The sequence below is a fragment of the Solea solea genome, chromosome 6 (genome assembly GCF_958295425.1).
Source record: "Solea solea chromosome 6, fSolSol10.1, whole genome shotgun sequence".
In the NCBI taxonomy this organism is placed as follows: domain Eukaryota; kingdom Metazoa; phylum Chordata; class Actinopteri; order Pleuronectiformes; family Soleidae; genus Solea; species Solea solea.
The window spans coordinates 14,771,091-14,798,157 of NC_081139.1; the positions used below are offsets into that span (position 1 = coordinate 14,771,091).

A 27,067-nucleotide genomic window follows, 5' to 3' on the forward strand; every position below is an offset into this window, starting at 1 on the left:
GGTCCACAGCAGTGTTCAGTGCTCAGCAATTTTTATTTATTGATAAGTAAAAATGATTAGAAATGTTACATTTCTGGAAACATTCATGACCTAATGTAAGCCATATTACAAACGCACATTTTAAGGCTTTCACTCAAACAATCAGTAGTCAGTAGTGAAGGAACGAGCTGTAGTGCAGGACAGGTCTGAACTCATGTCACTATGGTTACATCGCATGTCTCCTCCTCAGTGTGCACAGGACGCTGCTGTCCTCCTAATACTCTATGGTCACTGCCTTTGTCTTCAGGTATTCATTCAGAGCCTCTTGTCCTGTTGTTTCAACACAGTAAGATGAAAAATCAGTGCAATTAGTGCTTACTTGTTTGGGGGTTTGTGGTTAAGTGTTTTATCCAAGAACACATCAGAATATAGACGAGAGAAGTCCGACTTTATCTACAGAACCACAGTGGTCCCCTGCAGCAGTTTCTCTTACCCAGGTCTTTGCCAAATCCAGACTGTTTAAAGCCTCCAAAAGGTGCAGCCACATCAGTCTTGTTGTAGGTGTTGACAAATACTGTGCCAGCGTTGAGTCTTTCACTGACGTAGAGAGCTTTGCTGATGTCCCGTGTGAAAACACCCGACGCCAGGCCGTACTCTGTAGCATTGGCCCTTTTAAGGACATCGTCCACTTCACTGAGACACAAGGACAGAGAGGAGACAGGACGGTGGCAGAATGAGAATATGATGCCAGTAAATTCTCAGTTTATGGACAAAAGACCCAGAAAAATGGGGATACGAGTAGTTTCAAAATAAAGGGTGGTCTTACTTTCCCTTGAACTTGGAAATGATCATGACAGGGCCGAACGACTCCTCTTTGGCCATGTACATGTGGTCTTGCACATCAGTGAACACTGTGGGTTCAAAGAAGAAACCTGGAAGAAAACACAAAGGAAGAAGAAGATAGCACACGTTCTGTATGTCATACATAGATGTGCATTTCTCGATAATGTCACTCTCTTGTCGTCTCACCTGGTCGCTCAACCTGTTTGCCACCACATATCAGGGTGGCTCCCTCCTTGATGCCAGTCTGACAGTATTCCACCAGTTTGTCCAGGTGGGCTTTGTGGTTCTGAGGCCCGTGGTCAGTGGAGCGGTCCAGCGGGTCACCGATCTTCATCTTTTTCACCTCCTCAACCTGATAAAGAACATCCAAACTTCAGAGGCCAGTCATCAAAAGTGAGAAAATAGTTTTTGATGAAGTGGTTCCTTTACATTTTTAAGCCGTTGAATGTGAGTATGTGCAGGCAGCTGAGGACAGCTGTCAACAGTTGAATGGTGTTGACTTTACGTCAGTAGCTGACCCAGATGCATGAGACAAGATCGGCTTCAACAGAGAGAAAACTGTTGGGAGGTGATAGAGAGGAAGAACTGGGGGCTCCGACCCTGACATACTCTGAGATTTTTCTTTAAATAAATCAATATATAAATAAGTGAGGGAACTGAGGACACACTTCAGAATCAGTAGTCTGTTACGATGATATATAATGTTTGTGGTTCAGCTTTTTTGGCATTTCTTTCAAAAATGTCAAATATTTTAGTAAGTGTTTTTTTTTTGCCAGCTGGCTGATTTATACAGCCAGGGGAAAACAATTTTCAGTGGCATAAAGTATTCAGGAAGACTGATAACACTACTCTAGACAGATTGATCCTTGTGTAACCCAGGTAATGTTGGGTCACGCTGATATTTACAATATCAAATCTCTCGAAGTCAGACCAACACTCCATTAGGCGCATAAGCCAGTTCAGCGTTACCATTAAAGGTATGCATTTTTTTAAGCTGACAGAGCATCATCTCATCATCAGTCCAAAGAAATACATATACTGTCTTATTCTCCTGTGTACTGGCTTCTGGGTATAAGTCAGGGATGGGGATCTTAAGGCCACTCTGGTCCTACTGAAGTTATAGTTAGAGCTGAAATGAATCAAAGGTCGAGAGCAAGCTGAGTTGCTGAGTTCAGATTTGTGGATTAAATCAATGCGAACGATGGAGTGTGTGTGCAGTCAGAGTAAAGATATACATACCACTTTTGCCACAAACTGGTCGTGAATGGTGTCTTCAAGAAACAGTCTGCCAGCGGCGATGCAGTTCTCTCCCTTATTGAAGAACACTGAGCTCATGCCCTGGAAAACACACACACACAGATGTTTATATTATCATAGCACTTTAGACTCCAGAGCTACTTAAAACTGCAACATCCTAATTTGTCTTTTTGACTGTTAAGCCTTTATTTGACAGGATGGCGTGGGTGTGAAAGATAAAGAGGGAGTGTGTAGAAATGCAGAACCACTAATTATTATTTCTCATCAAAATAAATGATGTTCAAAATAATGTGGATATGTTGCATTTACTGGGAAATGATGATGTCACAGTTTTGTGCATATCCACTGTTGCTCCGCGAACACACTGCATGCTCATTATGTTCTTTTCAGGTTTTCAACATTGTCACTTTAAACTTTAGTACCACCTAGTGGCCCAGCATTGGACTCATTTTTGTTTTCAGTTAACTCGGTGTTGGTAAACAGCTCTGTCATCTGTTCCAGTGAGTCTTCATGTGTATGAACTTACCATGCGCACAGCCTTGTCCATGTCACAGTCACTGAAGATGATGAGAGGCGACTTTCCTCCAAGCTCCAAAGAGACTTTCTTCACATTACTGACCGCGCAGCTTTAGATGGACAGTGAGGGGCACAGTAACAAGTTTAATTGTTAGAGTTAAACTAATCCTGAATGGGGGGTTTGTAAATGCACTTCGCCTCTCACCTCCTCATGATGTGTTTACCAATCTCAGTGGAACCCGTGAAGCCCAGCTTGCGAACGTCAGGATGGTCACACATGCGCTGACCCACCAGAACACCTAAAACACAACACACAAGTTTAATAAGAACTCACACAGCTCATAGTGATGCTTCACAAGGAAGCCAGAGGTTTTCACACTTTGATGAGCTGCATGTGTTTGAGGTGAGCAGTTAATCTGGGAAGGATTTCAGAACAGAACTACCATTAAACTCACTGGCTGTTCAACCAGGCCGACTGTGTGGACTCTTACCTGATCCAGGCAGGATATTAATGACACCCTTGGGGAGTCCAGCCCTCGCTGCCAACTCAGCGAACTTCAGCGCCGTCAGTGGAGTCACCTGCAAACAAACTTTATTACAGTGGCTACAATGTTCTGATCTGTTCCTTGTATTATGTCTCTGTTTCTGGTGTTATTTGTAATTCATTTGTATTATTTTATTTCTCAGCTCTTCATTTCACTCCCGTCTGGGCAGAATCTGGCTGACCTGAGCAGGTTTGAGGACGATTGTGTTTCCAGCTGCGAGGCAGGCTGCTGTCTTCCAGGCCAGCATCATCAGAGGGTAGTTCCAGGGAATCACGATGGCACACACACTGACAGGAGACAAAGGCGGATATTTATCCGTCTCTCCTAATTCATTTATTTACATAATATCAGGAATAATAATAATATAAGTGTCAATGAAAATAATTAAATCATTTATTTCCTCACTGGTGTAACAGGACAAATATTGATGAATATGAAAAAATGCATCCTGTACATTCTCAGCATATGGTTAAAATCTAAGTTCTATATTTATGAAGCATAAAAATGTAATGTAATGATTTTCTATCAACTTAACATGTGAAAAGGAGTCTGATTATTCTCACCCTATCGGCTCCTTCTTGGTAAAGGTGAGATTACGGTTGGGCCTGGCCTGGTTGATAGGGATGGTGCTGCCCTGTGAAAAGATCGTTCATTTTCACAAATATTGCAGTTTTCTGTTGTTTATTAAATGTTTCTTAGACATTATTGTTGCTCATTTATCAAACGCTCATCTCATATAATGAGTGACACCACCGACGGGCTGTAAAAGCTCATTTCATACTTGGATCTTATCACACCAGCCAGCGAAGTAGCGGAAGGTCTGGATGGACATGCCCACATGAGTCTTGAGGGCCAGTGTGTAAACGGCTCCAGAGTCAATCGCTTCGATGGTGGCCAGCTCCTCCTGGTGCTGCTCCATCAGGTCAGCAAGCCTGTGCACAAGGAGGCAGAGGGTCACTAATGTCACTAAACATGCTCGACACAGTCAGACGATATGACGTCAGTTAGCTTTTACTTTTGCTTATGGCACAAATGAAGCTGATCAGACTGACACTGGCAAAAAAAATAAAAAATAAAAAAATAACACATTTTTCATTTCTATAGTGTCAGTCAGTCATCATCTACCGCTTTATCCTCTGCCAGAGGGTCGCGGGGGGTGCTGTGCCAATCGCAGCTACATCGGGCGATAGGCGGGGTACACCCTGGACAGTTCGCCAGTCCATCGCAGGGCCACACACAGATAGAGACGAACAACCATTCACTCTCACACTCACTCCTATGGTCAATTTAGATTGTCCAATTTACCTATCCCCACACTGCATGTTTTTGGACTGTGGGAGGAAGCCGGAGAACCCGGAGAGAACCCACGCACACACGGGGAGAACATGCAAACTCCATGCAGAAAGGCCCTTGTTCCAACCGGGGCTCGAACCCGGGTCATTTCTATAGTGTGAAAAACTATATTATCTCACTACATGACAGCTGCTATGACCTATGTTTATTAAAAGGTGTCAGAGGGAAAGAAGTGTGTGTGTTCCCCTCAAAAGCACTTACATTTACAACCTAAGTGCTTTATAAGTGCAATAAAAAGATTTTAAAAAACATATTCTGGGGTTATTTCTTCAAAATGTACACTCTGCAACATCTGAACTGCATGGGTTTGAGATTCTGATTGGAATTAATGAATGATTACCACATCAAATAAAACTTTATTAGTTGGGTCACCATTTCCAGCTATTGTTTTACTAATTTCTTTACTAATATAAAATCATATCCTGACATTTTTATTAAGGTTGTTATCTCCTACATTTTTCATAGCACTTTTCATACACATAAAGTGCTTCACATAAAAGTCTCAGTCAGAAAAAATGGAGATTGTGTTCTCGCTAACACATATAATGTGTATTTGCATATGGTGCACAGATGTGATATCACATGTGGTCCCAGGAGACTCATCCAGACAACATATCAATGCCACGTGTGAACAGTTGTACTTAACGGTGTTTTTTAGGTCGGATGATAAAAACCACGTCTGTACGGGGGCCAAAATCAGCCGTTTGATGACAAAACACATTCTCAGAGATACTGACTTGTAGATGAGTCTGCCTCTGTCCCTTGGGTTCATTTTGCCCCACTCTCCCTCTTCAAAGGCATCTTTAGCTGCAGCCACTGCCTTGTCCACGTCACTTATTTGAGACAGAGACACTTCACAGATGACCTGCAGGACAGACAAGTGGAGAGGGGGGACAAACAGGCGTCAACAGAAGCAGCCCCTTCTGACTGTGACGTCACTAAATCCCGGTGTGAAACTCTGGAGTCCAGAGAAACGCTCTCTCTTTTTGTCTGACCTGATAAATGTGTGATTTACTTTAAAATATAATGTTTGGTCATTGTTTTGTGACTTACTGAGCCATCAGTGGGGTTGATGGTCTTGTAGGTCTTCCCTCCCTCTGAATCAACAAACTCCCCATTGATGAACAGCTGATGAGGCATTTTTATTGTCATATTGTTGATGTCCTTCTCCACCTGAGGAAGTGAAACGGTGAACGTCAACACCCAACACGCTGACTTCCACCCCTATCATCACAGTTCTCTGTGAATTCAAGTAGCACTTACATAGTCAACAACGAGCTCTTCTTCACCGTCCTCCCCTCTGAGCTTCCTGACGCACATCTGAATGAAATCTTGGAACGTGGTGTTCATGTAAATGTCCTCATTCTGCAGCTGGCAGTTACTGGCCCGGAGCTTCACCTCCTCCACGAGCCTGAAGACAGCCACAGGACCAGAGTGACAAAGGAGGAGGAGAGTAGAGAGGAGAGGAAATGCGTAGGAGACAGAGAAAGAGCAGCAGCAGCAGGAAATGGAAAAGGATGGCAGGATGAAATTATCTATTGTACATTTTGGAAACTTCACCCCAGCTGCAGTTCTTGTGCACACGGACAATATGCCACGACATGGGTGCTAAAACTTGAACCACTGCACATATTACTTTAGGATGTTTGTGGTAATCTGTGATCTGGGAAATAAGGTTTTGATGGTTTCAGGTCAATCTAAAATACAAAACACAACAAGAGCAACCCTTGTACCTGACCACATCCATTGACGTCGCACCAGACTTGAAGAAATCAGTGGAGTCTTCAATTTGAGTCACATTAGAGAGAATGCTCTGCCACACGGCCTGTGAGGAAACATCATCGTCAACACAACTGAGGATTCTTCCTATTTTTGTCTGCCAGTGTTAAGTAAGTAAAAGAACGCAACCTACCCTCATCTGTTCAGCAAAGGCCTTCTCCTCCTCAGTGAGCTCCACAGCAGCGCTGCTCCCTGAGCTGAAGTACTGTCCTGCAGCGATCATCTTCCCATCTTCAAACTGCAGATTCTTCACCAGCAGCTGCAGACACACAGAAGGAAGCGATCACAAGTGTTAAAAGTGTGTGTCTTCTCATCGCCACAGACGATTTTAGATAATATCTTTCCAATTATTCATACACAAGGCACACAACTGTATATTTTATTATTCTTTTTATATCATTTATATTTTCAGATATAAATTATACAATACTTATGCTTGGCAAACATCTGTTCATCAGCCCATTTAGGGCCATCTAGTGGTTGTGTTGTTTTATGCTTTGTGTTTATACATGATGAGTAGTTGCTGGAAGAATGTTACATACTTATTCCTGTTAACATGTTAGAGAACATAGTCTTATTATCACTAAAACAAAGTTATCAAGTTGTGATGTGTATATAATGGGACTTTATATTATACTGCTTATGCCGCTTGAGCGTGCACACTACAAAAAGGAGTTGTCACAGGAATCAAGCAAAGCGTTGTGAACACAAGGACTAGACAGCAAAAGAGTTCAGATTGTTGAAATCACATAACCCCAGCAATGCTATTTTGGCAGGAAATGGCACTGGTCACATCCATAAACATGAACATGTATTTTTCATGCTTTAAACATGTAAGCGCTCAGCAAAACAAGGGAAGGTTTATCAGACATTTGAAGATGCAGTTGTTACAGGTCTGGAATAATGTTTCCATACATAGTGTACACTAGGGCTGCAACTAATCATTATTTTCATAATTGATTAATCCGTTGATTATTTTCTGGATTAACTGAGTCCGTAAATTGTCAGAAAATTTTGAAAAATGTTGATTGGTGTTTCCAAAAAACCTGGAAATAACAATGTTCTAAAATGTCTTGTTTTGTCCACAAACCATAATGATTCAGTTTGTTATATGGAGCAAATAAACCAGAAACCCCTCAAAACCATAATCAAATGTTTTTTAAATAATTGATGATTCATTTAGTAATCGATCAATCGAATAATTGTTGCAGCCTTGGTGAACACTGAACTTTTACGGCTTGAAACAGGCACTGAAACTGGATTCACGTGATGACCAGAGCTCTATAGAGACATACCAGAATGAAAAGTGAGAAAACAGTCATTCATACACTACATACAATTGCATTTGATGTTTGAATAACTATTAATTTATACATGAAAAAAAAAAATTGACTGCCAGGCCTGCTGCATGTGAAATGGCAACACTTGAGTATGTGTGAATATGTAAGGTGTAGTATGCAGTCCAGAACAGTGGAGGGCGCTGTAGCCGTGGTTAGTGTTGTATCCTCAGAAGGGAATAGACACAGCTTTCCATCCGACAGCAAAACGGACCTGTTCACACGATGGCCACCGCGACACTTCAGACATTCAACGTCTTTCTGACGGAGAAATTAACCGCTGCCGCCTTAGACATCTACGGCTTTGTTGAAAAGACAATAACGGACTACCAGGACGAAGTGTACCGGACAAAGCTGGAGAACCAGAGGCTGCAGCGGCTGCTGGATCTGGTCTACAAGCCGGAGATACGACTGCGCAGAGCAGGTTAAGTCTCTGTTTCCTCACCACTCTCTAAAGCAGGTCATAAATCACCGTGCGAAGTAGAATTATTTAAGATAGCACGCACTGTTAACCACTGTTTCATTAGCCAGTGACAAAGGGTGTGTCAACCACGCAAATAAACCTCAACTACGTTTCCGGTTCATTTTCATAATATTTTTATTTTATTATGTCAAATTTGCTGCAAATATTCGTCGTGAAAACGAATAACTATGTTATGTTTTTTGTTTGCTTACTATTATTTACTATCAAGGTTTCCTTTAAACCTGCAACGCCATCTACTGTTCCCTTGAATTAGAACTACAATTCCGGTTAAATTTCAAAATAAAACTTTGTTTTTAAATTACATGTGGGAAATCATAAAATCCTGCTTAAACATGATCAAAACGGATTAATTATTCGTATTTTCTTTATTATTAGACTTATTGTACAAAGTAACAGTCCTTAAGGTGCGCTGTGTAACATTTAGGAGGGTCTATTATGTCATTAATCTCCACAGCCACTGAACCCAGTCACTGTAGAGGTCAAGCATCAAAGGTCCTGTAGAATTTGACATCTAATGGTGAGCGGTGACAACAAACTGTAACCACTTACCCCTCTATTTCCCCGATGTGTCAGGGAACTATGGTGGCCTTTGCATCCCAGAAAGGATGTTGCACCTGTTTGTTAGTAAGCTACTCCTCCAAAAATGCCATTAAACCTTCATGCATGTTACACACTAGAATGTATGAGCCGTCTGTACGTTGCCTTATAATTACACTAATTGACTTCCCTGGAGGCAGATGGTGAACGACCTGTGTTGGCACTATTCTGCACAACCACTTACTTTTAAGCAGTGCACTAATATAGATATAAATCAAGAATCAATTTGTGAACATCATGAATTGAGGATGCTGCATATTTGCAAAAGATGTACATTATGGTAACTGTGAAACCAGATGTAGATTCAGGACAGACCCTGAGCAACTACATCATCATCACCCGTTATGAGTCGTCAATTTCAATGCGTTTCTGAAGGAGCATGATTGTGGGACAAAGTATAATTGCATATCATAGGATCATAACCTACTTCATTGGTTAGCCCTGTGTACTGTATTTTCATTGTGATTTTCTGTCTTGTAAATAATGCTTACATAAACTTTTAACTCGGCACAACACCTGGTTCTGAAAGCTCTGATGTATATGGCTTGGTATTTACTTCAGACATGTCTCAGTTTACATATGGACACCTCACACCAGCTTAATGTGGTCATTAAATTGAATACATTTCAAACCTAACTGGTGCTAATTAATACTGACTGTTGCACAGAAGAAGCTCAAGTAAGGCCATGGAGGAGGCATTCATCCTGCCCCTTAAAATGGAACAGACTGAGCCGTGGAGCAGGTCTGAGGAGAGATCTGACTCACTGACTCAAGGAGTCACGTTTGGGGAGTATAAGGAACATCGGATGCCTCACAGCCTGACTCAAGCTGTGAGAGTTGGAGAGCAAGTAGTGCTACATGGCCTCACTCGTGGGTTCACAGAGTACAAGATACCTTGACAACACGACCAACCACTCATCACTCACAGTGCTCTCTCTGCTTCCCTCCTCACAGTTGCTTCAAACTGCTCTGTAGATTTTTGCTTTCTGCTTTGGTCAAATTTCTGGAAGGATTGCCAGGTGTGGTACAGCTGGCTTCTCGATAAATGCTTAATTACAGTGTGTGTGTGTGTCGCAAAGTGACCAAAGGAAAATCAAATCAGAGACCTATGGGAATTGGAAGAAAAAGCAACCCTTTTTCTGTCTATTTTTTTTTGTCTGACATAAGTTTACAAAAGAGAAACTGGTGTATTTTGTTCTTCAGTTTAAGTCTCAAATGTACTAACATTTTTTCTTCAAAAAGCAAACAAAGCTTTGATCACAGAGTTGAACCTAAAAACACATCACAGCTAGCACACAGCATCAAGGATTTCTGCCTCTACACCAGTGCTTAAGTGTCATAATACTACAGTTAATGCAGTAATTATGCGTTTGGTTTTAGTCACTGATTGTCAAACCATAACTTGGTTTTCTTTGCTGCTGTTGGGATGAGAGACATTGCTGTGGATCTTTCACTCTGAGAAGTGATTCATTTTTTCTGGCTGCTATGGAAAAGAGAAAAAAAAACATTTTCCTATCCACTGTTACAGATTCAAGGCAGATCGATTTGCCCTCACCAACACAGGAGGGGCAGCAGATAAAGACGGAGTGTCCAGATCACAGTAACGCCAAAGAGTCGTCGTCCATCCTGCACCATAAAATGGAAGAGGCTGGGCTTCGGAGCAGGTCGGTGGAGATAACTGCACATCTGGATAACAGCTTCACGGACTCACCGACTCAAGTTGTCACAGTTCAAGAGTACAAGGAAAATCAGATGCCAGACAGCCTCATGCAAGCGGTCACAGTCAGAGAGCACACAAAGTATGAGATGCCTTCACAACATGACCAGCCGTTATCGTCTTTTGGAGCGACTCCAACAGCTGGAGCTCTACCAAATCCTACCAATGAGTCCACCCACTTTGTTTGTGGTACAACAACAGGCAGCAAAGGTCAAATGATCTTTCATCAGAAAACGCACACCCACGAGAGACCATATGTCTGTCATGTTTGTGGTACCAGTCTTAGACTCAAAGGTCACTTGAAAGATCACTTACGCACTCACACTGGGGAAAAGCCATTCAACTGCTTCATCTGTGGGAAACATTTTGCCCGATCTACAAATATGAGCAAGCATGTGAGGAACATGCACAAGGAGAGTTTGCCGTTCAAGTGCCTGCTGTGCGACCATCGCTGCCCTCGGCTTGTCAGGCTCAAACAGCACATGAAGACGGCACACTACGTCATCTACTCTGTGTGACATGCTGCTTGTGTGTGAGGTCAAATGTTCTCAGCAGAACAGGGGTAGTGAATTCTACAAATCTGATACGACAGACTATTACGATGACTTCATTTTTCCACTTTTTACAAATGCTGATCCCGTAAAACACTTAAATGTTGTAAATAAAGTGCAATAATAATAAGTGCTGTACATGCAACTACTTGTAGACTTCATTCTTTTGTAGTGCATTTGTGCACATTATTTGTGAAACATGTTTTCCAAACAAAGTGTAGACCAGTGAGTGTTGTATAATTGAATTTGAATGCGAATGTTCCAGTTGTGCTTTACAGTAAGTCACCTGCAGGACATTAGTATACTGATTTTAGAATGGCACTAACCTGTAAACAACAGGGTATGGTAACATTGGGTTAATGTTGTGTTCAGACAGAACAGTATCATTGTTCAGAGTCAATGAAAGTGAGACTTTTTCCTCCATCTGCAACAAGACGAGTAGTTGAAGAGTAGGTAGAGTGGGTTTCGGTTTTGGTTGGCTGCAGTCCTTGTGAACATATTTAAAGTAATACACAGTGCTCTGAGCACCTTAGATGGGAGGATATTCGCACCATTTGAAAGTGTGCGATAATGGCGAATAAGAGCTAATATCAATTCCGACTGCAAATATACTAGCAGCTTCATGACATTCATTGCATAAAACATCAACATTTTAGTCTTTTAATCTTGTATATGTTGCTTCATATGACACCATCAGTATAGTATAGGAGTGTAATAATTTGCATCCAATCAAGTTCATCGCGTGAAAAAAACCTGTGTTTCTCGGCTCAAATATACAGTCCAGAAATGGTCTCATCATCGTTATCCTCTTCCTCAGAAACGTCACGCTAACATTGCCGATATAAGCCACAGTGGTGGTAAGCTTTAGCTGTGTCATAGCTGCAACACCTCTTTATCACAATTTGTTACTCTAAACACCAATTATTATGGCAACAAGTCCCTCCCTATCAGTTGGTTTTAATTGGGAATAAGTAATTATTTACTGTCAGAGTCTTGAGACCGTTACCCCATTCCCACTGGTCAGAAAACCTGTAAAATCCCTGGTTTAAACATGTTTTAAGGCAACCAGGTTTTGGCTTTAATGGGCGAATATAAGACCTGGGCGAACATGCCAATTTCAGTTTTTGTCAGAAATGTGCCATTTCCAATGCAAGACTACAATGTCCATGTATCTTCCAGCCACTAGTATAGCAGTTAGCATTAATATTTTGTTATACTTACCCTTTAAAACTTGGAACAGTACTAAATTTATTTCATCAATCGGATCATCTAAACAAGTGACTTAAAGAGCAACCAAAGTGAAATCTGCTGAATAATAACCTATGGATACGCTATGGAGTTGTTTTTCTTCTTCTGTCTTGTTTTGTGTCCATGATGTCACACATTATATTTTGATGTAACATATACAAACACATATATCTGCATACATCTCATCATTACTTTTGACTAATTTGTCCCTCATCAAAATACAGCTTGTGAGAAACTATCTCAAAGGTAAGACAGGAAGCGTGTGGATTTACAGGAACACCACGTCGCATGAGTAATGAATTTTTCTTTACATCTTTGCAGATGCCAAATTGCCAATTGGGCCTTCATCACTGGAGGAGAGTGACCCTTCACAGCAGGAGTGGAGCCCAAGTGTGGACCAGGATGAGCCAGGGCCCTCTCACGTTAAAGAGGAGCAGGAGGTGCAGAGGGAGGAGCTGTGGATCAATGGGTTTGGGGATCAGCCGTCAGCAGAGGACAGCGACGATGGGGATGCTTTAACGAAAGAGCTCATCAAAACAGTGCAGCAGCTGGAGGACTGCAGAGCAGCTGAGGAGAGCAGAGAGCAACAGCAAACGACTGAAGAGGATCCAGAGCATTCTGAGGAGAAGACTAGCACCACACTGTACCGCTGCCACGTTTGCAACTTCATATTTACCAAAAAGAACGTGCTCACGTGGCACCTCAAGACGCACGAAAGCAAGTCAAATGACAGCAAGGGCAACTTTGACTGCCACATATGTGGCAAGCACATTCCCTGCCAGAGCAACCTGCAGAACCACATGAGAGTGCACACGGGAGAGAGACCCTACAGCTGCCACTTCTGCGGCAAGAGTTTCAAACTGAAAGGACACATGACGGAACATATACGGACTCACACGGGCGAGAAGCCGTTCAGCTGCCACATCTGCGGCAAGTCCTTCAACAGAGGCTCCACGCTGAGGAAACACGTTTTAGCCAAACACAAAGAGGAGAGACCGTACAAATGTGAGGACTGTGACGAGTTATTCACAGAGAGGCTCCTGATGAAGACGCACATGCGAAAGGTTCACGGCGTCAAATTGTCCACAAGTCAGAGTGTGGCCTGAGAGAATCGGACATTCATGAGCCACTTTGCTTATAGTCTAAAACCTGAGTAGAGTATAGGGCTCGGGGCTTGTATCAGTGTTCTAATGCCATCTTTTTATTTCAATTCCTATGAAACCAGACTTCAAGTGTCTTCTCAAACAACTTTATATTAGTAAAATACAGTCTAAAAGTATTGTTAAATGAAAACATTATTCTATTACTGTCAGTTATTGTAAATACTGTATATAAATACTATATATATTTATGTGAATCAGAGAAGAATGATACTACTCGTTTTAATGAGAGGTGAGTGGCTTAACATGGAGGCTGCAAGCAAACCTGATGGTGAGTGTGGAGAGCACAAACACATGAAAGAAGCTCTCTAGAGTCCATCCTAAGCTTCTATAGAAACATGGTGAACAATAGACTTACATATAATAATATAGTGCAATGTGATAATTTGCTTCGGAGGTACTCGTACGAGAATTATTGAACTTGAGAGTTTGGCCTTAACGCAATGCAAAGTCATTTAAGTTTTAAATGCACAGACATGACGAGATTGGGACTAAATAGATTTCCATGCGAAGCACCTAAGGTTAATTTTGGTGGTGAGGTTAAATTAGCAGCCCTTGCAGAGACTCTCACATGTACAATCAGTTAAGTATTAAGTCATGTGACTCTTTGTTTGCTGTGTGGCTTAAAGATCACTATTTTAAAAAGACTGTATACATTTAGTTGTTCATTGCTAATGTCCAGTCAGTCCGGTCATCTATATATATATATCTATATATAGAATATATATGTTGTGTTTTTCCTTTTCTTTTGCCAAAGCTCAGTCATATTAAAAACCTGTTGTAAACAAGTGATGTGAACATGGAAATATAAAGCGTTTACCTTGTGTTAAGCTGTGTGCCAGTGTGTGTATTTTGACAACCCATCTTTGAGAGGCCGACGTACCGTCTTGCCATCGTTGCCAAACAGGACCAGGCCTGCCTTGGTGACGATGCCGGGTCGACTGGCTCCAGGGATTTCCAGCGGCTGACCACTGGCTGTGGAGCCTGAATCCAGCAGCGAGGAACCATAAAACGTCACTTTCTACTGGAGCAGACACAGGACAGCATGACTTAACCTGTCATTATGTACTGTATGTTAAACATTTATTCAGTTTAGGATGAGTAAAGAATTATAAAATAAGTCTTTAGTGGAGGTTTTTTTAGTGAGGGACAGCGTGCTGTTACCTGGCCATCCACCTCTGCCCAGGCACCGGGCACTTTGTCGTTTCCTCTGATCCAGTTGTGAAGAGCCTCAGCAGGCTGGTTCCAGTCAATCTGTCAAACAGAGACAAACTTGGATTGTTAGATCTTCAGATGTAGCACACGATAACCTGAATGAACACAGACTTTTTGCTCTTCATGTTTCATTGAGCAGTACATGACTGACAAAACTTGTAACTGTGTTACTCAAATTACTCAAATTACACCAACTCTCTACAAAACTAACATGTTTTTCATGATAAACGAGACCATTTATAAAGTCGTGGGAAGTTGTGAGACAGGTTTTTTTTAGTTTAAGTTATGGTGTGAGTGTTACCTTAGCATTGTCTTTCTTCTGGATGCACTCGTATGTGGCTCCCTCCAGTGGCTGCGTGATCTTCGGGGCTTTCCCCTCTGCAATCAGCCTCACTGCCTCCACCTGCAACCAGAACAATGCAGTTCAATTTTTGCAGAAGCAAAAAACACTGATGCAATCTCTGTGGACTTTGTCATCATGGTGTTTATCTTGTTGGGAAATGGTCGGCATTGGATCTGAAGAAAAAACAATAAAGTAATCTACTTCTTACTTACACACTGTCAATGTTTCAGTTCCTACTGTTGCATCAGCATAATGAAGGCAAAACAAATTTGACTTTGACCTCAGATGTGGATATGTTGTGAAGGATGGTTCTTGTACAGGGCTTCATATTTCAGTTTGTTACAGGTTACCTTAAATCCTCATGTTTTTAAATGTAAAAATGTGAACGTCATTATGCATAAGTTGCATAAAAAAAGAGATCGGGGATTGAAAATGTGCACTGTCAAATGTGGCCCTTCACTTTATTAATCTGAGATACATAAACTGTATTTTTTGTCTTAAGTAAAGTGATATTTCAGCCATTTAAGTAGTTTATTCTTGCAAAATTGCAATAGTGTGAATCACAATTGTTTTGGTCAGGACCTAACATTTTCATATTGTCCCCTCCCTACTGCTGAGTAATTCAAAACACATGCTTCCAATAATGCAACAATATATATATTTTAAAAAAAATCGATAAATTGACTGCATGCTTTATGTTTACATCATAAATTCAAGTTTTGAGTGTAAAAGAATATTCAAGCTATGGCTAAAATTGCAAAAAAAGGTGAAAATAAAATTTAAACTGAACTATCATGTAAAAGATAGCATCACATACAGGCTGACCTGTGCAAACAACTTATAATAATCTGTAGTTACATGTTCAGTGAAGTCTACACTGCTGACATCATAGAGTGGGGTGACACACAGGGGAGTGTGCACTAGAGACAAAGGTCACATAAAGAGGAGGCTGGTGTAGCTGAAGGGATCAGCAACAATAACAACAACAGCAGCAGGACTTTGACACAGGAGTCAAAGAATTATGAGATTAACCAGGTTTGTTTTTATTTTGTTTCCCCAAAAAGTATCCACATGTGGCTCCACTGCCACATAATTAGTTTTTTACAATCTTATTTCACATAACAGCAGCATGGTGTGCAGCATCATGATTCACAATGCCTCTCTCTTACCTATTTATTTGCTGTCATTGACACACATGCAGACATAAACACCGACAGTTAGACTAGTTAAAAACATAATTTGGCATTCACACTAACAAAAGACATGTGAGTAATAAAGCCACTGTGAACTCTGTGTTCTGCACCAGGCAGCAGAAGACAGTAAGCAAGTAAATAGAGGCACTTTTTCCCCCCCTCACCTGAGCTAAAAGTAGAATGACTATCAGATTTCCACATGATTGCACATGAATACCAATGTTGCTCCAGGCCTGCTGTGTAAATAGGTACCAGTTGGCTAATGTTAGCTGTGCAATGTTCATATGACGTCACAGTGTCACAAGTGTGAGATCAGGGTGTCAAATTAAAGTTATGAATGAAAGTGTAAAAGTGCAGCATGTGAGACAAAGCTGAAGCTGAGTGATCCTCTGGATTATATTAAGTGTCATATTAATATTATTATGAGTTCTAGTTGTTTAGCTTGTGGGATATGATCTGACATTTTTACTTTTTGATGCCGTGCTGCTTTAACCCAGCAATTTCACAGTTTTGGGATCAATTCAGTACATCCATCCACCCATCTTTGAACATACAATCATCTATCATTTATTTTGCTATATCTCAGTTACATTACATGTCATTTAGCAGACGCTTTCATCCAAAGCGACTTACAATGGAATTGAGTACAATCAGCCAGAGGTGGAGACGAACTTGCAACCATTGTGACCATGATGTCTTTTGCACGCAGGGTACTGGTCTTAACCCCTGAGCCACTCCACCCACATCCGTTTGTTGCAAATGACCGACTTTGACCTCTAAGGAAGTTTCACTGTGAGGTATCAATTTCTTTTGGATTTTGCATCATTTTCATGACTCAAATGTGTTGTAAAACTTTCCACTTCATTCATGCAGCAAGCTCAGCCCACACAACCTTAACTTAACTTGTGTTATTTCCACCCACAACACCCTCGCCACACTTACTGTGCCTTTGACGCCCTCGGGGAAGAGAAATCTCTTGTAGATTGTGTTGACGGTGTCATTGGGTTCAACATCACACTCCCTCTTCAGCAGAATTGGTCCAGTATCCAGTCCCTCATCAGCCCAGAACACAGTGAACCCACCCTTTTTGTCACCATGGATCAGGGTCCTGTGGGCCCAGAGACAACAGATAAGAGAGTGGATGTGTCACAACAAAACCCAATGAAGACCAGGGACATCACTCACCAGTTGATAGCAGAGGCCCCTCTGTGACGAGGCAGCAGGGAGGGGTGGTAGATGATGGAGCCATGTTTGGGGTGGTCAATGACCTCCATGGGGATAAACTGAGAGCAGAAGGGCAGGACATTGAGCTCAGCACCGGTGGCCTTGTACTGATTCACCACCTCTGGGATGGCCTGGCCCTTCACACGCCAGCGGGGGAACTTGAAAACAGCTACGCCATCCTTCTCCGCCTCAGTGGCTGTGGAAAAATACAGGATCATCAAACTCTCACAAGGTACAAAATGCAAAACAGACAGCCGACATGTAAGACCAAAACAAACGCAGACCATTGGCTCAAGTGGTTCAAATCTAGTCCTACATTATGGGACACCCCTTCTAAAAGTGACATATCATCACATAAGCAGACTGGAGATGTCAGTTATTTATTTAGTTCTTTATATCAGTAACTTAAGTTTCCTTGAATTTGGTTAATCCGGGAAAAGTTTCATTTGAAGTGTGACCCTAGAAAATCTCCATTTGAATGGCCAGTTAGCCCTTTTACGTCATGCCTCTACTCACAAACGAGAGGGGTAGGACTAAGTGGTAGGGACATGGGTTGAAATGCAATTGAGCACAAATGTGCTTGTCTCATGAAAACACTAAAAAAAATTTTTTGAACACAGCATGTTCATGTTGACACATCCGATGACCGATGGAGCCTCCCTTAGTTTGGTGTCAGTTTGCGATGATTCACTGTCTGCTGACAACAAAATAGCTGTAGCAATATTCAGAACAGTGAGTATGATGATGCACACAACACGAGTTACTAACTTTTTAGAGTTTAGAGCACCGGAGTGGTAAACTACTGTTATTTGGTCCTATTATGACTTCAGCTTGTAACCGGAGGGTTGCAGGCAGTGCTGCCCACTGCTCCCAGCTAGTGTGTGTTCACTACTTTTGTGTATTAAGCATGGGTTAAATGCAGAGACTAACCCTGACGTAAAAATAACTCATTCTAATTCACAACAAGGGAAACCTGTCCTCAAAGTGTCTCTACTTCCGGAACTAAAGAAGCATACTGTATCTGATGCTGATAATATAGTGAGCATGAGGAAGGTTTTATAAGAAATAAGAATCTTCCCACTTCAATTTTCCACCATATTTACAAATCCTGCAGCTGTTACAAGGATCTACAGTACACTGCCATCTGTTCAGAAAGTTGTTGCCCTGGAACACATAACCCTCTAACTGTGATTGTGTGTGGCACAGCTCAGTGTGCAGCTCCCACTCAGTGATGGTCTCACCCAGTGGGTCAGCCTTGCCGTCCTTGTCTGGGATGGTAAACACTCCCACGATGGTGTGACCGTCCTTCTTGAGCTCCGTGTACACCTCCTGGCCAAACAGGCTCTGACCGATCACTGCAATCTTCATCCTCACACTGTTCACTGTGGAACATGAACACACACCACCGTCAACAGACAACATAACTGCAGGTAGTATAAACATTCAACGTATATGGATCACAGAGTATATGGAACAACACTGCCGCCCATACAATGTGAGGGGTTTTATGGCTTTACCATAGTCTTATTGCCTTATTGCCCCTTAGAACAGCTGATTACATCACAGTTACACTTCATTTTCATAACACTGAAATGACATTGTGGTTGTAAACTCCCGACCTGAACTCAAAACCACTTTTATATCCCCTTGTATTATTGTTGTCATACTCGAGACTCTCTCATGGCTGTTTTGAAGGTATTGTGATAACTTGTCTTAGGTTATGACACATTTTGGACTGGAGAGAAAACTTCTAATGAAACCAATGACATAAGTAGTGAGAATATTTTGTCACTGGTAACAGGGTTTTAGGGTATGTAAATGAAATCTTTGTGTTTTACTTTCTCAGGTTGTCTTTGATTATCCACTTTATGTTATTTTATATTGTTGCTTATTTCATTGATATACAGTATATTGTTTGCATGTTTGAAATAAACTACTATTAAGGCTACATACTGTACACACTGTACCTTTAAAAATATTTATGTTTTCTTTAGCAGAGAAGATAGAAATATTACAAATAGAATGACTAAACTGCAGCCTGCTAATTGCAGTGCTTCAAATTGCAATTTCAGTAATTTAACAGAATAATGGTTTGGTCAACTACAACACAGCAGTTTTTATACTTGCACGTGTTTTGCCACAGTCAAAGAACTAAAGTGTATCAATGTGTTTGCAGACCTTATCACTAAAGGTTACTTGAAGCTTCAATACTGTATGCTGGACTTCATTCGGTCAACACACAGTTACCACATATTTCTTCATATTTCAGATGAAGCTCTGTGTGTTTGGGTCGCTTGGTCACTTCGACACAAACACTGAGACGTTACACGATGACCATCATTCACACTTTATGCAACGGCTTTATGTGGTTTCATTGTAGTATGACCAGGTCCAAAGAGCAAAGTGAGCCCAGATAGCTGTGCAAATGTAACACAGGCACAATGTACTCTCAGTTGTTGGTTTATTATTATTACACATGGCTTAAACTACTGCAATCTTCCAACAGTCCTGTGACAAACAATCCCTTCCTGAATGTGTATGAATGAATGAATAACTAGTTGTTATCAAAACTGTGTTGCAAAGCTATCAAATAACTCTTGTCACATTGTTCTGTTATTTAATAATAAACTGGCATTCATAAAGCAGTATTCTTAACAATGTTACAACGTGCTTCACAAGAAGAAAGAGAATAGAAGAATATTGTATTCCTCTGTTTAAATTAGAAGCAACATAAAAAAAAAACAAGCAAAGCCCTAACAAGTAATAACAGAATGAATGGAACAATTGTAACATTCACAAAGAACTTTTGCTGAGAGAAAAGTTTTCTTCCTCCTGGCAACAGGCCACAACAGGTAGACTTTGTTACATAACACCAACTTGACTTATCTATATGATGTATAAATAAGTCATACACAGCCACATTCCCAACGTCATTAATCCAGAGAAAATGTTAATCTGTGTTTCCTACACCTCGGAATGATGGCAACCTGTTTTACCCACAAGTTAGTTTCCTGTCACAGAGGAGCAAGGACACATTCATATTTAAGACGCTTTCAATAAAAGAACTTGTAAAAAAAAAAAAAAAACACAATATAACACACCTGAATTATGTATATGATTGGGGTGGATAAAAAAATAACTAACATGATAACACAATCTGTACATTATTTACGTACATCTGTACCTCATAGTTTGGAAAGTATGTGTACATGTTTAGCATCACAGTTCCTTTTTGGTTTTTTTTCAGCAGATGTAAGTGTATTTTTAAACGCAGGCAATGGTGATTTTTTTAAACTATTTAAACAGGGACAAACAGCATTTTACTTGCTGTGGTCATGACTTTTTTTCCTGTAATATTCGTATCACCTCAGTTACACTCAGCACTCTTTGAAACTTGCAGCTATACTTTCAGTGCTGAGTAACCATGACTGCCTCTCTGGCAGGTTGTTGATCCTGAACGGGGGGGGGGGGGGGGAGGGAGGGGTTGAGGGGCTGCTCTGCTAGCCAATGACGTCCGTCGGTGCAGCGCTTGCCTCACGCGTTGACCAATCAGAGACACAGACACGTTCCGAGCGTTTGACAGCTCATTCACCAAGTTCACACAGAGCTAAGCTGTTCTGAAACTGTACCACCAAGTCCCCCCTTCATTTGCATACTGGCACATTATTATAGAGGCACTGCTGCAGCCATTTTGACATGTGTCTCTGTGTGTGCGTGTGTGTCAGAAGAGTAATAAACGGACTGACAAGTTCTGTGCATCATGCAAACAAAGTGAACACATGAACAAACGCTAAAGGAAACAAAGTAGACTGTGAGCTCACCCTCGTCTGGAGACCCAGCTTTCTTGTTCGAGCGTGAAAAGAGAGAGTGAGCGGACTCGGACGGTGGCTTTTTTAATTTCCACCCCTCGGCCACACGAGCAGGCGGCACATTTACGTAACATACAAACACAGGAGGGTGATTGGACGGCACGGCGGAGAGAGGGAGGAGGAGGCGGCGGGGAGGTCCAAGCCGATCACACCTGTCAATGAAATGATGCAGTTAAAGCGTCATTGATCGACTGTGTTGTTCACATATGAATCCAACTCTGTGTCGGACCTGGCGACAAATACAAATAAGGTATAAATAATTCATCCAATTCTGCTCTTGATCCAAAGTTTGACCAAAATATGCAGCTTTATAAGGGATTCAATGATTAGATCTTTAAACAGCAACATAAAAACCTGTACGTGTCATTCCCGCATTATATTGTTAAACAAAACTTCTCTGGGCAGGGGAATGGAAAGACACCACAAATCTGAGAAAACTAACTTTATTTCAGAGCCAGTCACAACTTTACAATGTGTTCTGAATCAATCAAATTGTCAAGCTAATCACATATAGAATATCATAGAATAGAATTGAATAGAATGAGTCTTTATTGTCCACAAAAAGAGGTGTCTTTGGCTCACCAATTACAATTACGGACGACACTGGTTACACTAAGACCTAAAATCACAATAAAAAACACATTCAAATAATTTAAAATAACAGTACATAAGATAAAATAAGAGTAAACAGTGAAAAGTAGAGCGGTTCAAGTGCTTAGTCCGCTTAGTGGGCAGACTCTGATCCACTGTATAATTAAAAGCAGCAAGATAACAATGACATATGATGACTCACAGAAGAGCTGAATGATTAAATGTTGCATGATTGTGCAGCTGTTGAGCTGTTATCTCTGTAATGATAAATTCACTCATTCACAGTAAAACATCATCACACCTCATAGACAAAAGAGTAACTACACAACAAACAAACCTACTTTAACCTACTTTAAAGTGGGGACAGTATAAAGTTTATAGCCACACTTTTGCAGTTTGACAATCATATAAAATGAATAAGAAAACTGCAAACTCATTCTCCATCAAGAACATTCTTCCTTTTGTTTCATTGAGTTGGTGTCGTTATATTGTGTTTTAATTATTTACTCGAACAACAGAGGTTGCTTTGTAAATGGACTGTGTAAACAAACTTTGACCTTAAAGCAGATTTGGTTGATGCTACTGTTGAGAACATCAGATATGTTCCAGTGTAACTTAGTCTGTATTCTTAATGTATCCAATAGTGCAATTGGTCTAACTAGGAAATGTTTTAGGAAATAATTGAGAAGTTGATACAAGGACAAAACAAGCTTGTGAAAGCTAAGATTGGCGTGTTTGCTCCAGATGTACATAAAACAGTGTTTCACTGTATTTGTCATTGTCAGTTGTATGAATTAAATGTTCTGTGGTTTTAAGTTACCATGTGGGAGGAGCCTGTTTTAAATACAGTCGGCAATTAATGCATCAGACCAAAAGCTGCAACTGTATGGGCGCAGATGGTGTTTCTTTTTATGTGGCTGTAGTAATTGTTTCTACTATTTCCACCATTTGTTTTAGAATGGTTTGATCAGCCTGTATATTATGTAAGAATGTCAACTTCTTGTCTTAATTGGCTTCAGGTCAAAACTGTGTTAACATGTAACCAATGCTGCGTTCTGATGTGGCCAATGTTTACTCCGTGGTAACAATGCAAATCAGAGAGTGCAGTAGAAGCAATTTGGTTCGTCTTTTGTTAATTTGATTGTTTTTATTTATTCCACTTAATGTTCTATTAACAGGTCAACAATGAGAACGTGAGCATGCAAAACTGTTCAAACACAGATTGCTTCAGCTGCCTCACAGTATTATATGCCACTTATAATATGAAGGGAACACATAATTTACCACCAACCCAGTGAGGGCTTTCACTGGAAATCGAAGACAGTGACGACTGAGTATTCATTGAATTGTTTTTCATAAGCGTACTTGCATTATCTGCCTTTTAAATTATTTCACCCTTGATTGTGTGATGAGGTGCAGTCAAGTAAACATTCATCTATTTGACAAGATGACAAAAAAGTTCCAGCTTCAACCAAACTATTCTAAATTGAACTGCTGTAAACTGTGTGTTTTCCTTTGTAATCAATAACTCGAGTCAATGATCCACTCGCCACCCAGTGAGCTGACAGTCAGACCAGCAGTGAATGTACACTGATTGGCTGGACTCTGTGTGTGTGTGTGTGTGTCGTTATTGAAAGTTTGAATAACAGAGAGAAGAGTTTTCTTTAACGGAACTTGTTCATTTACTGTTGTGTAAACTGTGGCTGAATTCTGTTGTTAGAAGAACCAAGGTTGTGCTTTTGTAATTCCTACTTTTATACACAAGGGGTCGCACTCCACCATATAAGCAGATGCCACTCAGGCTCCAGATCCTGTGTCAAAGAAAGCACCACAGTACAAGTTCAGTACAATACTCTTGCAATTCTCCCAAATTATGGAATGTGCAGAGTTAAATGATCACAGAAATGTCTTCTAACTGTCACTGTACCAGTTTGAAGAGTAAGTCAACATATTCGGGGAATTATGTGAAAATAGATCTTACTCCTGCAAAAAAGTGAGAGCAGGAAGGGGCTTAATTGGGCTATATTGTGTGTTTAACAGTAAGGATTTGACAAAAGCATATAAATCTTCAAAGAAAATGGTGAAAATAATGTTTTGGATTGCCAAAAAACAGACTATTGTTTGTATTATGTGTTTACTGTGTCTACAGCATATTGGCAGTGAAGCAGATGAGCAGAGCAGCTTTGTACTCTGCAGAGCAGCCAGGAGATTTAAAGCTCCATTATAGAGATGATAATAATAAAAATAATAATAATGATGATAATAATAATAATAATGTGTGTGTGTGTGTGTGTGTGAGTGTGCGTGTGCGTGTGCGTGTGCGTGTGAGTGTGCGTGTGCGTCTGTGTGTGAGAATTTTCTTCTCCACACGGAGATGGCTATAAATACATGCTGTGCAGTGTGTCCTCCATCAGCTTTCCTGGAAAAACTGAAACACCTGCTCTACCCCATACAACGCACACACGCGCACATGCACGTGCACCCACACGCACACTCACGCACATGCACGTGCACCCACACGCACACACACACACACAATTAACTATTAACATTACTAGAAGGCACTGGTCCAACAAATGTGGATAGAAGCATGCTTTGTGATTTACTTTAGCTGAGTCACTTGATCTGGGCCAAAGAGGAAATTGTCTCTAATAACTCACAATTTCATCTTCTTCTACAGTAGGTGAATAAAGCACTGCCAGATGCTAATTGCAGCGTTCTTCCTCCTACTCCTCTTCTTCTTCTTCTGCTTCTTCTGTCACAGCTTAACTAGAAAACATCATACTTCAGTGAATGAAAATGTCTGCGTGAAAGAAGGTTATATTTTATACACAATGTGTGTGTGTGTGTGTTTACACATCCAATGACTTTCTGTCTTAAGCCTGGTCCAGGGCCGGCCATGTTCACCTTGTCTGCTGGACTGGCACGGCTGGCAGTCATTGAAAGCACCACGAGGTATAAACATAATATACAGCCCAGTTAATAAAAAAATCCCACGACGGTGCCAGGAGTTCAGACCAGAGAATTACGTAAGGCCGTCCAGCCCTGGAGCCAAGAGGAACAGAGACAGTGCTGAGTGCAGAGGGAGGGTGAGGCCTGAAACACTTTACTGGAATAAGATGAGAAAGGGAGAACTTCCTGAAGGAAAACTGCAAAGGTCATTAGGTCATTTTCACAAGTACGGAAATACAGTACATTTTTTAATATGCCAAATCCACACTAAGTTGACAGTTCACCTTTAGCATATATTTTCCTTTTTTATTTTTTTTAAAGTATCTTTACTACAGTCTGACATTCTCTTAGTGAGAACTTTGGCTCCTTCAAAGCACCGGCCCTCCTGTGGTGGCAGACAGAACTGTAAGCACAGAGTGGGGAAGAGGAGGAGGCAGTGGGAGGACACAGCTCTGTCAATGTCTCTGTGTGTTCACATTAAAGATGTACAGATGTACATGTGTCCTCAGACTGGTCCCACCCTGTCTGGATGTTACTCACAGTGGCTGTGTAAGCCTTTTGTGAAGTCTTTAAAATCATGCTTGCCTTGCTGTCTCTATACTGGAAGCTGTATGCAACTGTTTTATGTGTTTTTTTTTTTAATTTGTGCATAAAACGGAAAATGGAAGCAATAAAAATGTTTAAAAGACCCTGAAATATGACATTCAAGTTTTTATGCTTCAGGAAGGTCGAAAAGTTGGCAGATTGATAAAAGATAAATGTAAAAGAGCGCAATGAAAACAGTTTTGCAGAATAGAAGACCATGTTTCAAAAATGACGCAAATCAAAAGTCTCTCCGGCTCCCTAATTTTCCTGTACTGGAAAAATAGTGTAAATGTTGCACACAGCAGGTGAGCGTGCGCTTACACTTGGTGCAAGAAATAAATATTTCTGCAATAATAAATTGAAACAGCAACAAAATGTGATGAACGTTAATGGAAACAAAGATAAATGCGCTTTTGTTTAAACCAAATCTTTGAAAAGTTTAATAAACATTTGCAATACATTTTATTGAAACCCATTTGTTGAGTTTGTACATCATAAAACCTTAATATCTAATAATATTTATAAAAACACCAGAAGACATAATATTTTAATTTGCGATTAAATAATCCCAGTTCACACGCTTACTCTCACTCACTCATTCCCACATGTAGTCAGGCTTTATCACTGACACATCATACGTGGTGTGTGTCAGGCCTGGATTTACAGACTAATCAAAAGTCTCGCCTTCATTACAGAGCAGGTGTTTCCCTCCCAAGCCCTCCCAGTGTGGGTCACAATAAAAAAAGCTTTCCCAGCTCTTTGGTCCCTGGTTGATTTCAGTTTGTCTCCTGCACCTGCTAAATCCCCTTAACATTAAAGACATTTAGTTTACATGTGCAGTCATGAGCAGATTTTACCAGCACACTCGAAAAAAGCAGCAGTTACATAATCTGAAGGTGAAAGTTTGAAAGAGCAGGAGCAAAGTCTGTGAAATGCAAAACTTAATTTAGAGTGCAGCATAAATTTTTTTTTTTGAGGAAAAACGGCAGAGACAATTCACTTAATGCTAGAGGACTGGGCCAAGGAAAACCATTAGTCTGTGAAAGTGATGTAGAAGAATGTATGACAGGAAATTCTCCCGCATGCAAAACATCTTTAGGATGATGTTTGAGCAAAGTGGAGACAGATACTGTGTCTGTCCAACGGTCGTAAATACTGTATGTTTTAAGAATCTTTTGATTGAGACAGAGACAGGGTCATATTTAAACATGCTCACTGTGATATGCTAACGTACATTGAACACAAACAGTGACATTGTAGGTTTCATGTCGTCACATCACGTCATGTCGTCATTTGATATTGTTTAAGATTGAATATCGAGTCTCCAGGTGTTTTTACGTTTGGAACCATACGGGCGTTGCAGTGTAGATTATTTAGTATTTTCGTCTATGTACCCATAAAGGTCGCTTGCTGCCAAAAGCTTCGTCATTTCAGAGGTGAAACATAAAGTGGAGAAGAGAAATTTAAATTTACAGTTGAAATAAAAGGGTGAGTTGAGGATTTGCGTTGGGATTCAGCTTCAGGCCCCCAGGTCCCTGTAGCTCGACAAACCCCTGTACATTAGGATGTTAGTACGAATGCTTCGTCTATAGCTACAATCTATGCATGAATTCAAGCTGACCTCTGTAGAAGAGCAAACTTCAGTTTTATACGATACAAGTTTTATGTGACGCCATTGTTTTCGAGACCTTCAAATTCTCGTTTTTCATGGAATGGAATATAAGTTTTC

General features: G+C 40.8%; 2 protein-coding genes across 2 annotated transcripts; one reads left to right on the top strand and one right to left on the bottom strand.

Annotated features, from left to right (window-relative positions):
- Positions 1–14: 14 nt before the first annotated feature.
- On the bottom strand, positions 15–21,296 carry aldh1l1 (aldehyde dehydrogenase 1 family, member L1). The gene is made up of 23 exons (XM_058631272.1): positions 21,163–21,296; positions 18,583–18,723; positions 17,303–17,537; positions 17,060–17,225; positions 14,883–14,984; positions 14,531–14,620; positions 14,250–14,387; positions 6,406–6,531; positions 6,227–6,318; positions 5,757–5,904; positions 5,547–5,666; positions 5,231–5,358; positions 3,922–4,072; positions 3,704–3,774; positions 3,322–3,427; positions 3,087–3,174; positions 2,801–2,894; positions 2,606–2,705; positions 2,062–2,160; positions 1,009–1,174; positions 806–911; positions 473–672; positions 15–309 (listed from the first exon to the last, which is right to left on the bottom strand). Exons 2-23 carry the CDS (start codon positions 18,707–18,709, stop codon positions 254–256), a joined length of 2,709 nt encoding a protein of 902 aa, XP_058487255.1. The 5' UTR covers positions 18,710–18,723; positions 21,163–21,296; the 3' UTR covers positions 15–253.
- Positions 7,780–14,187, top strand: LOC131460634 (zinc finger protein 287-like). The gene is made up of 2 exons (XM_058631273.1): positions 7,780–8,033; positions 12,528–14,187. Exons 1-2 carry the CDS (start codon positions 7,835–7,837, stop codon positions 13,310–13,312), a joined length of 984 nt encoding a protein of 327 aa, XP_058487256.1. The 5' UTR covers positions 7,780–7,834; the 3' UTR covers positions 13,313–14,187.
- Positions 21,297–27,067: the final 5,771 nt, after the last annotated feature.

Excerpts from the sequence above, each read along its gene's own strand:
- LOC131460634 (XM_058631273.1), top strand. The coding sequence starts at position 7,835 with ATGGCCACCGCGACACTTCAGACATTCAACGTCTTTCTGACGGAGAAA. Across the intron at positions 8,034-12,527 it reads GATACGACTGCGCAGAGCAG|ATGCCAAATTGCCAATTGGG; the intron begins GTTAAGTCTCTG and ends ACATCTTTGCAG.
- aldh1l1 (XM_058631272.1), bottom strand. The coding sequence starts at position 18,709 with ATGAAGATTGCAGTGATCGGTCAGAGCCTGTTTGGCCAGGAGGTGTAC. Across the intron at positions 14,621-14,882 it reads AGAAGAAAGACAATGCTAAG|ATTGACTGGAACCAGCCTGC; the intron begins GTAACACTCACA and ends TCTGTTTGACAG. Across the intron at positions 3,775-3,921 it reads GCTGGTGTGATAAGATCCAA|GGCAGCACCATCCCTATCAA; the intron begins GTATGAAATGAG and ends ATCTTTTCACAG.